The 13,420-nt window shown below is 29.3% G+C and overlaps 2 protein-coding genes across 2 annotated transcripts; both read left to right on the top strand.

The window, feature by feature from the left end:
* Window positions 1-539: 539 nt before the first annotated feature.
* Window positions 540-8,350, top strand: LOC132952813 (lysozyme-like). Its single transcript, XM_061025252.1, has 4 exons — window positions 540-704; window positions 5,731-5,922; window positions 6,055-6,128; window positions 8,094-8,350. The coding sequence occupies exons 1-4, from the start codon at window positions 632-634 to the stop codon at window positions 8,223-8,225; spliced, it is 471 nt and encodes a 156-aa protein (XP_060881235.1). The 5' UTR covers window positions 540-631; the 3' UTR covers window positions 8,226-8,350.
* Window positions 8,351-8,495: 145 nt separating this feature from the next.
* On the top strand, window positions 8,496-11,066 carry LOC132951872 (sperm microtubule associated protein 2-like). The gene is made up of 7 exons (XM_061023890.1): window positions 8,496-8,558; window positions 8,650-8,802; window positions 8,857-9,050; window positions 9,134-9,248; window positions 9,310-9,420; window positions 9,496-9,634; window positions 10,909-11,066. Exons 1-7 carry the CDS (start codon window positions 8,496-8,498, stop codon window positions 11,064-11,066), a joined length of 933 nt encoding a protein of 310 aa, XP_060879873.1.
* The last annotated feature ends 2,354 nt before the right edge of the window (window positions 11,067-13,420 follow it).

Genomic DNA, 13,420 nt, shown 5'->3' with positions numbered 1-13,420 from the left:
AAACACCCGACATAACAATATAACAATTTAAGTAAAATAAGCCATCATGCTATTTAAACCTGTTGTGGTTGGGTTATTTCAGTGAATAATTAATGCCACATTTTTCAGCGTGTAATCGAATTATGTTTTATAGGTTTTAGTGGGATTTATTTTAGTGGGAACCAGGAACCTAATACCGTTAAAGGCGCGTACGACTAAGTGGATTCAATAAAAAATATGCCATTAACAAATCATATACACGATAAAATATGTGTTACAGAAAACCATGAAATTTACATATTTAAGATTATGACGTGTCCGAACATATTATATTCTTAGTGCCTACTGTAAAAACGTGATAATTATGCAACAGTATAATAATAATAATAATATGTATAAGGAGACGGACAATGAGTCAAATATAACGTATAATATTATTTGCGCGCGGGTTTTTATGTTTAAAAAAATAAACCACAGGTGGCCCTAGAAATGGTCCGTCGAGTATTGTGCAGGTGGGGACATTTTGGGAACACCTAGGCCAGGCCACTTTAGTATCAACTTGCGAGCAATAGCCACTGCTATAGCTATCTTCTACCCCGTGTGATCTATACGACACTCATTGTGCAAAAATCCGTCGACGCAGTTGGATGTCATGGGCGCGCTACTTCAGTTCCTGTTGACGACGGTGTTCGTAGCGTTGGTTTTCTCTCAAAATGATTTGCAAGGTAGGTACATAATCGTGATGTTTTGTTTTTCATAAATGTTAATTTTCAACCATTTCACTATAACTTTAAAACCTGTTGTTCATGTACCGAGATATCACAAGATTAATATATTAACAGAAATTTTTAGTAAAAAACGTGATGTTTCTTTTGGATTTGTTTTCTCATAAACGTATAGATACTAACGACTCACCCGTTATATTTGCATATTATTATATACCTACCTATATTACACGAACAATTATTGTTTTAATTTAATTTAAGTGATACTTAATTTTCTATATATACACGTAATTTATTTTATATTTTAATTTAAAAACCAAAACGTTTTGTTTATATTTTAGTCTTGCGTGATTCATTTTCACGATAATTATTCAAACTTTAAAAACGTAATATTGAGAAGACATATAATATAATAATTACTGTTTTGAACGAAATATGATCCAAAAAAATTAAACAAGTTATGAAATATCAGTTAAAAATGTAAGATTCAAGGATATGTGTATCCGGCATATTATGTCCCGTTGTTATATACCATATAATATAATTTGTTATTTGGAAAAGGTTAATACGATGCAAAACGGCAAAACATAATTCTGGGAAATCGAAATATTTACTAAAACACGAATATCGAAATATCCATCTGAAAACTCGTAACACGAAAATAATAATGATTACTATTTACACTGTTGATCAGAATTAGCAACATTTTTTATGCATTAGTTTCCAGTTTCGCCCACACACACATATTTTATACCATCCAGTTCTGATACGTATTATAATATTATTAATAGCACAAAAGTAAATGGAATTCGTTTTAATTTCAAAAATTTACATAATATTGTATTAAATTTATATTTTCTTATTTGATTGAATGTACCTATATCTCAAATTTCGAACACGTACCTATTATTTCTATTTAGTATTATTGTCGTTGATAATATAATATTTGGATTACGCCTCATCGTATATTATACATATTCTGTATTTATTACTCATTTACCCAAAATATTATATACGTGTACTGTACTGTTGTTGTATTGTAATAATTTTGATCCACAGTCATAAAATAAATTGCATAACTTTGGAGTAGATATCACTGAAAATATTTAGTTGTGACGAAGTCATTAATAGTCACAAAAGTTGTGCTAGTATTATTATAGCATACTGCATAATAATACAAATGCGATATAAATTATATACTCCAGTCTATAATTTTCAAAGTATAGTCATTATTTTAATTGAGTTAAGTTTACAATATTCAATTTAAAAAATGGAAATCATTTTTTCTTCTACAATTTAAATTTTAAGCATGTTGAGTGCCGATAGACGGCTAATTAATAATATTTACGACTATATAAGTCGTAAGACATAATACTATATAGTAACGTATTATAATGATATGAACTAACGGTATATGACAATTATTAATCTTCGCCATTATTTTTAAGAAAATATTTATAATACTTATAATATAAAGAATTTTAAAAATATTTCCACATAGAAGATATCTATGGTACTGAACTTTTATTTTAATTATACTTTTGATACAGTTGGTAGGTATAATAGTTAGGTATGAATCCGTATTTTAATCCTTTGAAAATTATCGGAAATTATTCAAATACTATATCGGAGACCGATTTCGTAACGGTATGGTTATAAACTCAACGTCTGTTTTATGCCAACTATTCGAAACTAATTGAATATATTATTATTCCATTAAATACGACTATATATAATATATGCGGGCTTTAATGGTCACATCGTTATGTAGATACCTACGTACGCCTATGCGATACAACAATTATTACTGTGTAATACCTTCGGTAATACTGGCACCGGCATTCGATTAATTTAATAACACGTCGTGGGACGATTTAGTTTGGAAAACAATACATCCGAATTCGGGTCTCCAAATTTTGCACGATAAAAAAAAAAAAAAGAGCACTCAAATTCCACACGTCCGCAGACAATTTATAATTGACAGTATATTTTTTATGGTATAGTGTTGTGTACGTCCTGCCCAGCTAATTACAATAACCACTATATACCATGCTGGTATACCATAACGGGTATCTACTTTTGACCGAAGCGATGTCGAATCCGACGTTGATGCGCGTGTACCGAATAAAGAAAACGGGCGACAGTGAGCAACAGGTACCTACTGTCTTAATCCGCAAATTTGTGTGCCCAGGACCTACGACACGTCATGTTCGCGCTAAATTTTGTATTCTGTGCCAATTACTTATAGAACCGTATAACAAGCATATTATTATTATAATGTAATACAGTTGGCAATAATAATGTATAAGTTTGTCAACTTCGTCCGTTTGCTGCAGTTAGTAGTTATATCCTGTTCTGGCGCGGTGGGTATTTCCGCCCAGTTAAAAGAGCGTAGGTAGGTTTTGGCCATCCAATACCTTTTAAGTTCAGTTATGATGGCCTCGATTTCTCGGGTAGGTCTAACACACCGCGGCGTGCGTCCAGATAATTTATTTCAAATAGTTGTTGCGCGTCTATGGTGTTTTTTATCAAATTGAATTAACATTATCAATGCATAAATCACGTATCTCCAATGTTATCGGTTGCTATGCAGAGCATGCCAAAGCCACGCGACTTCGATAAGCAGCCGGCCAGGTAATGCAAAGATTATACATTTCGATAACGCAATAACCCAATTAAAACGACACTAAAAAGAGATAAATACGTATAATGTTATAAAATATCGTGTTTAATTGTTATTGTCGGTTTCTTATTACAAATTCTTAAGACATTAATAATATTATGTGGTAGGCTCATTTTTATTTGAAATTAAGATAACAATAATTAATAACATTGATAAAAACATAACAATTTACTTCTTCCACTTAGAATCAAAAACTCATTAGGCTCTACAAAATGTAAAATATTATATAACTTTACGAAACAAAAATAAAAATAGACATCATAAATAATGCAATTACAGTAACAGTGTAATATATATTTGAAAAATATATTATGCATCAAATGTTTATGTACATAACTTTACCCAGGTATAAAAAAAAACTTTATAGGTATAATTTTTAACAATAACTCAAGACATTCCACTAATGTATAAATGGTTTTAAAACTTAAACCATTAAAAAAAAACACATAACATTTGTCATGGGTACATGATATTATCATGATTCAAATTAACTTACGCCGTAGCATTATAAAAAAATGTGTGGTAAAAACAAAACAAAAAAGTTTTGCATTAATACTGCAGCTTATAAATATAAAGTACAACTAAAACAATTATAAGAATTTATATGGAAATTTAATTATATTTATAAAAAAGTTTTTAATTTTATTATATCGAAAACACAACACGTTATGTTTTCAAAATCTACATTTACGGGAAATATTAGTACCGAATAACTACAAATCTCTATCTTGGACTTTAGGTTAGGCTAGACTTTACCACTATACCTAGAAATATAATCCAAGTTAGCACCCCCTTGGAACTTCTAAAGGATGTAAATAATATCTCGAACGAGTAATTTATTTGCTAAATATTAGAAGGTAAACCGTAATAAAATACACGAATTATCCTTAGTTTACAAAAATCAATTAATATACACACCCTGCTAGGTCTTTTATTAACACAGCTGTTGTTCGATAATCAATTTTCTTTATTTTGAAATAGCATGCTTGTTAACATTTATTTGGGATTTTTGTAACACGACTATTAAGTATGTTAATTTCATTGAATTACATTATCAGATTGTAAATTATGTTATTAGTTGTTATCGTGCAAAGAACTGATTGCCTTTTACAAATTAATATACCTAGTATTCAATTCGTTAAAACAATTTAAAGCGGTTAGGTAATATAGCTACATAAGCACCGTTTAAACGATAGATTTACAGTAAGTGATAAACAAGTAAAGTCGGATGGGTGACTGGGACAGGTGTATAGCCTTTAAATTTTAAAGCGACGATAAATCAAATAATAAAAAATTTGCTACGTGTGCTTGCTTACAATTTTCTTGAAAAAAAAGATAAAAAAAAGAAGATATTAGGAAATATTACCTCTTAAAGTTTAATCTTTATGGAGTACCCACCTGTGTTTAATTACATGATTATAGAGGTAGAACTATCCGTTAGAGCCTTTGTAATGAAAAAAAAAATCATGCGTTATTATTGTAAATCTGATCTGAATCTAAACTATATTATAATCCAAACAAACTAATGATGATTGATGAATAATAAAATTATGTAAATCATGGATTTATTTATGAATTATGAAAATATAAAAAGTAAGTTATATTGTTTGATAATCTGAATTCTGAATATATCATTTCTTTTTATACAAATATGATTTTATATACATTTCGAAATGTTATTTTCACTTAAAGTCTTATTATTTTTTTTTCTTTACACTCTATGCATTTGTAATTTTTATTTGATATTATTATTTTATATTGAAGTTACAAGAGAGCTTTTTTTTGTCAATAATAGATTAACTTCAACGCACTTCAGAAATTCAATGCAAGCCGCTTCCGGGCTCAAATTTATAGTATACCATTAAGTTAACGACATCATACAACCCTCTCCCTTTTTATTTGTATTTTATTGATTGGTCCCGACTTACTCAAAAGGTAGGAGTTTCTTTTACTTCATATGAAAATATCTGAGTAGCATTCACAGTATACGTATATTGCATATAAAAAAGTACCAAAAAAAAAAAATAAGAGCAATATTATAGGTTCTCGGTTCTATATTATATAAGTTCTCGGTTCTAATAAATATTGAATTATTATTATGATTACTATAATTTTAATTGTAGTTATATAAATATAGTTGAACAAATAATTTTATTTTGAATAATAACAACTACTCACAGACGTCAATCCTTACAACTTCGCTTTAAGTATAGGTAATATTCTCTAAGTACGTATAATAATACGCCATCATAATCTCCAACTAACCTAATGCGGTTTTGTGTGTACACGTGCGTATATATTAATGGAAAAATATACATATTATATACCTCTTGTCTCTTGCAGAAGAATTTCCACCGGGATGGACGGAAAAGTGCATCGGATGTATGTGCGAAGCGTCTTCTGGGTGCAATCAAACACTCGAGTGCATGGAACAAAACGAAGTTAAATATTGCGGTGTGTTCTTGTTGAGCGAAGTTTATTGGCAAGACGCCGGTACGCCCGTGCTTCAAGGAGATGACCCTAACCGAATCGGAGGTAATGCGTCGTATAATACTACTCTCTAAGTGTTAAAAAATAATATTTTTGTTACAAATGCACTTGTATCGTATATTGACACACACTATATTACGATAATAATTGTCATGTCATAACACTTTTTCGTTTCAGCGTTCGAGAGGTGCGTCAGAGACCCGTATTGCGCAGCGAGAGCTGTAAATCAGTACATACAGAGATACGCAAAGGTATTGGATTTTACGAGACGAGAATGATATAATAATAATAATTGTTTCGGTTTTTAAAAGTGCAAATTTTTAATATTTTTTTTCCTCTGGGTCGAGTTACAAAGCTATATATCTACGTTTTCAACACGCATGTGATATTCGACAAACTTATAGACTCGCACGCGTAGTCTAACGCATTTATTATATTTTTAGAACCATATTCTACCTAAATATTAGCGTTTTGATTATAGGTACCTCGTCCCACTCACACTATTTACTACCTACTGTTTAAGTACAATGTTTAGCAGTTCGATTTCGTTTAAATGCCCGATTACTAAAAAAAAAAATTATCAATATAAGCAGTACCTTAATCGTATAAGTAATGAGTTTGATGTAATATGTGCTGATGTACTAGTCCTAGTCCTTCCGTACTATTCAGTCTATTAGAATTTTCTATATTACGCATTAAAGTCGTATAACACAATATTATTATATTTAACGGAAGTTATTTCAACAAACGTTGTTCCTCGAGTTATTTGCAACTCGCACAATATACACATCCGATGCTTGCGTAGATATTGCAGACTAATATTTATATCAGGCAATATTTTATAAAAGCTTCGTTTTTATAATTGTTTTTACGTTACTCAATAGAAATGCATTGTATACGTAGATACGACTTGTGTCGTTATAGATCCACTACAATGGTGGAGTTAAAATACAATTCCACTAGAAACACTTTTCGAATATTACAGATGAAATAATTTAAAATCGTATTCAGTTTGAAGTATATAATATTTTCTCAAACGTGGAACGTGCAAACATAAACACTTTTAAAATAATATTCATATATAATATTGTCACGTACTCATTCCGATAGTGGTTGTACTCACGATTTCGACAATTTTTTTAAATAACCAATAATCACACTTTTATATTATATCCACTGATTATATTTTATTGTCACAGCTCACGAAGTACTTACTTACATAAATCATTATCAAACGAAACGTTGTACAAAATATAACTTTTTCATGTGTTTCTTTACTTGTTATTGTAATTGTATTAATTTCATATGATAATATTATGCTTTATCATTTATATAATTATTATAAATCGTGTACAGATTAGTATAAATATTTTTTTAATGTTATTTCTAATATGTCATAAAAAACACGTAGTTAACATGATTACTAAATCTATGTATTGATTAAAAATTCTCGTTAACCAACACAATTTATGACTGTTTATTTTTTTTTAATTTGACTTAATTATGTGTGCGTTTTATCGAAAAAATTATCTACATATACTTAAGTGTCTGGTGCAGCCTTATCTCATAACCACACTGTCGTTTTTCTTATTAGAAATTTCTTTTAAAATGTATTAACTATTTTAACTCTTGTACTAACTTAAAACTTGATGAAAAATAACTAGATAGTAGTTATTTACGTTACCTACATTATAAATATTTATATTCTCAATGTATAGGTAAAAATTGGTACATAAACAATAATTAATATGCTTCAAACAAATTAGGTAGATTTTGTTCTATGCATTTTGTCAAATAAAATAAAACTTAATTGTATTCAATTAAATTGAAATGATTGCATTTAAATGTTGAAGACATCGTGTCTGTCAAACATCAAGTCCCTGCCGCTTATTCATTCTCTATTATTTTATTTCGAGGGTTTACATCTTTCATTCAAACAACACATACCTTAACTCCCATTTTTTGTCTTCATAATAGGTCTTTGACAGTCGGATTTTTGATTTAAACGTCCCGTTTTGGTTGTAAAATTGTATAAAAGTCAAAATAATATTATCTTTATCAATGCAACGCAGCTATAATATATATCCATATATATTTAAATATAAATAAGTACAGTTATTATGAAACGCAATACTAATAATTATGTTCTGTTCACCTATAGAAATGAACGACTAATAACCCTTCAAGTATAATATGCACCTACTTAATATTTTCAGGATTGCAATAAGGATCGCGTACTGTCATGTGATGATTATGTTCGATTACATTATTTCGGTGAGGCGAATTGTGAAAGACCAATCTCATCACTTCCGTACTATAGAGTTTTTAGAAATTGTATTTCATCTTAATTTAAATTTTATTATAACGCTATTTTATTTTATATAGAATATATATACAAATTTATAGAAATAAGAATATAATATTATATAATATACTATCATCAATTATTATTGATAAATGTAATTTATTAAAATTAATGTCTTTTTATTTCAATATTTTGTTTAATGATCGCCTAGAAACAATTCTACAGATATCAATAAAAACGATTGTGATGTATTTGACTAATAAATACAAATTATATAGTTAACTCCGTCATTTAAATTGTATGTAAGAGGAACATGTCGTACCACTCTGACGAGAATGAGTTTCTCAGAGCCCTAGGGGTATCTTCGGATGGCCTGGTAAATATAGCGCATCAAGATATTGATATGACATTATTTTGAGTATAATTTTAGTTACAAATATATTATATTATTTTTTTAATTTGTATAGCAAAAAGAATTTTCAAATCCAGTCGTATGTAAAAAAAAGAAGACAAAAACGGCATACGACCATTACATTAAAATGTATCGAAGGATTCGCATAGAGATGTTGAGTAGACCTATGTGTCGGAAATTGCGACCATGGCCAAATCCAAAACTCGAGGTCGACTATGATTAATAAATAAAAATGTAAACATCTTTATAATGTCATGTGTAGGGGCCTTTTGAGATTTCTCGTGCAGCTCTTAAAGCTAAACTTACAGATAGATTGGAATATTTAGCAATACCAAAACAAGAAAGCGATAGTTGGAAAAGCTATTACTCGCCAACTGTGTCACGAGGGAACAAAATAAAAACAATTAGTGATCGATTGATCACACTGTCCAAGCCCAAACCGTGCATAGATGATATGTAATATACGTACAAGACAAATAAACAATAGTAACAATTAATTTTAATACGTATATATTATATTTTCTTATTTACACTATAAGGGATGAAAACATTGTAAAAACACGTTTTAAAAGCAAAAATGAATGGCTGGCTTATATGAAAAAACTCAAAATATTCGGTGCACCCAGACGAACGCCGCCATGTTCCCCGCTGCCAGTAAGATATATGGACTGTTTGATACGTTTTTAAACTACGTTTTATCTCTTAATTTGTGTAGAAGAGAAAGAAAAAACCATTAGAAACAATTATGACACGTCTTGAACCGTTGTCCCAACCCGTCAATCGTCCCCCGAACATGAATGAAAAGACATATGAAGAATTATACACGGTAACATATTATGTACCAGACATTTCGTCTGTTCTGTGACTGATTTAATTTTATTGAGTTATGAAATGGTTTTAGATTAAAAGTACAGCTTTGAAATATAACGCCAGTGATAGAACTAAAAATCTGGCTGTTGCCAAGCAATTAAATGAAGAGACTTTGATGGATATAAATTACAATCCACTAGATAAACTCATTAACGCGAAAAAATACATTGGTAACTAATGTCATGATAATATTATGAAAACCTCTAAAGTTATACTTATTTATAGAAAATGGTTAAAAGTCAAAACGTTTAACTGCATGGTAGGTAGGTAGTTATTTACCTTTAGATATTTCACTTCATATTATAAGGTCACAAATATAATACGATTTAAGTATTGATTTCGAACACACCGTATATAGCATGTTAAAGCATAAACAAACAATGGAACAAAATATATTATTATATATAACAATGAAATAATATTCTTATTTCATCGTAATATTAAACGTACATATTTTATAAACGTGTATACGACAATACGTAAGAACGCAATTTATTACCTTTATTGAATTAAATCAATTTGGTATAGAATAAAAAATACTAAACAAAAAATATAAATCTAAAAATTATGAAAATAAATATTTAAAATATTACAGACCAGTGAGTGGTTTTTTGTAAATAATATATTATTCATATTAATATTATGTACCTATATCAATTATGTGTATACAAACCCGTATATTATAATTATTGCAAATCAGAAATTTAACATGTAATAATAACTATAGCAGGTAGCTAATTTATTCAAATTATGTCAGCCTTGAATTAGATCTCATAAAATATATAGTAGTTATTAATAGTCGTTATAGTTCTCAATATTCCTTCCTTTACACTTATTCCAAAGTGTAACGTTTCCTTGAAAAATCGTTTAGTTTCAGACACTGCGCAGAGATACCTACTTTTTATTCCCTCGTGCCATTATATAATAATTCCATAAGCAGTAAATGTTTTTGCTCGAAAGACAATGTTAATTGGTTAGGATTAACATTTTTCAAAAGCTCTGTTCACTCCAAAGTCTTATATAATAATATACGGAAACGATGATATCACGAAACCTAAAAGTGTTACTGGTTTAGTAGTATCTTTTTTCGTAATTCTGTTTCAATTGTTTAAAATATTATAATATTTTGTGTCTTACGACGTTATGGTTTTCTACACATACTACACATGTGTATATTGTGTAACGTAACAATACCGAGCAAGTGTTCTTTCTCGGTCTGCCAACAACGATGTCGATAAAAAATAAAAATAATAAAACATATAGCAGGTATTAAGACTTTTGTTTGGCGTTGGTTTAAAATGTATAGTATTATTGTACAACCGAATAGTTATTATTTTAAAGCTCGACAAAATATCTTTAGTATGATTTTTTTTTTTTTGAAAAACAGACAATAAATTATTGTATGAAAACATGTTTTATTTTTTTCCATGTATACGTATTGCAGCTACAGACAGGATCAAAGAACTGTCGATACCAAAAGTCAGGGAAACTCCAAAAACGTTTGATGTTAAAGCGGACGCATTTACAGTCAATCCGAATGCATTAAAAGCTTGGTGTTCGCCGAGAATAAAACGATTGGCCCAACCCATCGTAAGAGATTAAAATCCAAACAACTATATACGAATATACGGCCAATGGTTTTTCGTACTATCTAAAATAATAAATTTCACACACACACACACACACAAGACTTTGTTGGTTTAGTACAATATTATTGCTATACTGTCTTGCAAACATATTGCATCAGTTCGTAAAATAATATTTTAAAAGTACATACAGGTTGTAACAGAAATATCTTATAACTGTAGTCGAATAATATTATTGTATGTACTCGATAGCTTTTAAACTTGGCAATTTAAATTGTTTTATAATTTAGAAACATTATGAATTCCTATTAGTAATTATATTAAAAAAAATAATACTATTGATAAGAACAAAAGTGATAACTCAGTTAGTAAATTACATCAGTATACCTATCTGTTAATTCTTACACCCTAATACACGCATGGGTTAAACATGTAGATATTGCCCGATTATTGATACTCCGCGATATTTTATGTTACTTTTATAAAACCTATAACCAATAATATATTATATTATAAAGAACATTTTTGCTGAATTCCATGACCGATACTAAATAATATCAGTATGGGTTATTATTTATTAATTATTAATAATAATAATTAACAATAAATAGTAATTTACTGATAACTATATAATGTTCCTCTAAAACATATTTAAAATAGAAAAATTCAAAATAAGTAAAAAAACCTATAGAGGAGACAAATTAAATTTAAAATTAAAAAACTGTGTAACAGTGAAATAGCATTTTTTTTGGGCATTTCAAGAAAAATGTCCAAACTACCAACACTATTACTTCATAATAACACTGTATTTAAATGCCTATCTACTTATCAGTATTTTATCTATTAGGCACAATAATATACTATATTAATATTTATGTTAAAAGAAATATTATTGTAATAAGTGTGCACGTACGACTTGGAATTCCAATTTATTACCACCCTGCTATTGTCAAGATTATCATCGGTTCTAATATTATCGGCTCGTCCGTATATAGTTAAGATCGCACCCAGTCACGACGTTAAGTTCGATCGATCGTAAATCTCAGATCGTGTTTTTTAGCACTAGAAAAGCGACAAAAAAGAAATATATTATACTAGCTGAACCCGTGCACTTCGTTGCCCGTTAAATGTACTAACTCTATATATGACTCAAACTTTGTTATTTAATATTTATTAATATTCGGTGTATGGTGTTCAAAATTAATCTTAACTTTTCCGTTGCTCAGAATAAAAATTCTGATTCGCACCAGTATTTTATCAGGTAGGCAATCTACCTGCGGTAGATCGCGGACACCATGTTGTTTGCACGTAAGTGTATGATTTAACTCTAAAGTATAAAAGTTATACCAAGTTTGTCATATTCTACCTATGGTGGATTAATATAATCAATTAATACAAAATCCTAACCTAACCATACTATAATCAGATTAATAAAAAAACCAAATTTAACCATTTTTAAATTAGCCTATCTTCTTCCCAAAGATCTAATCTACACACAAACATTCAATTATATATATAATATATTGACAAAAAATAATAATACAAATCAACAAACATGCCCAATTAACCAATAGAAACCAATATAATATAATACTATATTATTATTTTAATCTGCAACAATAAACTACATTTTCTTATTATTTAGTTTATTTTTTTCTGGCGCCACTGTTGTTGTTTTTTCATCCATATTTCCTACTTTTCCGGTTAATTTTCCTAAAATCTTATTACATAAGAATCTTCTCCTGAAAATTACGAACATAACAAAAAAAGAATTAGCAAAATTGGTCCAGCCGTTCACGCGTGATAAGATGACCAACGAATAGACGTTTTTTTTTTTTGTCAATGTCGCCAGGTGTGCACTTAAGAGACCATAACTCCAAAACCACTTATTGCACAGAAAAAAAACTTCACAGAAACCATCTATATATCAGTCTTAATATGCTCTGAAATTTTTAACGAAATTGGTTTGGTGGATCTTGAGTTATAAAATTTATTCAAAATGTCAAAATGTACACTTATTTTTATATATAAGAAGATGATTTTATTTGGCGTCTGGCTAAAATGTGTTGTGCATATCCTTTCAATGTACGACTTGAAATTGCATTTTATTACCACCCTGATATTGTCGAGTGTATCATCGGTTCTAGTATTATCGGCTCGTCCGTGTATAGTTAAGATCGCACCCAGTCACCGTGTTAAGATCGATCGATCGTAAATCTCAGATCGCGTCTTTTAGCACTCGAAAAGCGACGAAAAATAAATATAGTGTATGATTTTATTTGGCGTCTGGGTAGGTTCGTGCATATTCTTTCGATTGTCGTCCGCCTTCATAATACATCGTGTTATGATGGTCGGTTGTTAAGGGCGAAG

Source organism: Metopolophium dirhodum, chromosome 9, assembly GCF_019925205.1.
Source record: "Metopolophium dirhodum isolate CAU chromosome 9, ASM1992520v1, whole genome shotgun sequence".
Taxonomy (NCBI): Eukaryota; Metazoa; Arthropoda; class Insecta; order Hemiptera; family Aphididae; genus Metopolophium; species Metopolophium dirhodum.
This window is presented reverse-complemented; position numbering and strand designations above follow the sequence as displayed.

Coding starts and splice junctions, on each gene's coding strand:
- LOC132952813 (XM_061025252.1), top strand. CDS start 632: ATGGGCGCGCTACTTCAGTTCCTGTTGACGACGGTGTTCGTAGCGTTG. Junction 705..5,730: donor CTCTCAAAATGATTTGCAAG/GTAGGTACATAA, acceptor TGTCTCTTGCAG/AAGAATTTCCACCGGGATGG. Junction 6,129..8,093: donor ACATACAGAGATACGCAAAG/GTATTGGATTTT, acceptor TAATATTTTCAG/GATTGCAATAAGGATCGCGT.
- LOC132951872 (XM_061023890.1), top strand. CDS start 8,496: ATGTCGTACCACTCTGACGAGAATGAGTTTCTCAGAGCCCTAGGGGTA. Junction 8,803..8,856: donor GGCCAAATCCAAAACTCGAG/GTCGACTATGAT, acceptor TGTCATGTGTAG/GGGCCTTTTGAGATTTCTCG. Junction 9,421..9,495: donor CATATGAAGAATTATACACG/GTAACATATTAT, acceptor AAATGGTTTTAG/ATTAAAAGTACAGCTTTGAA.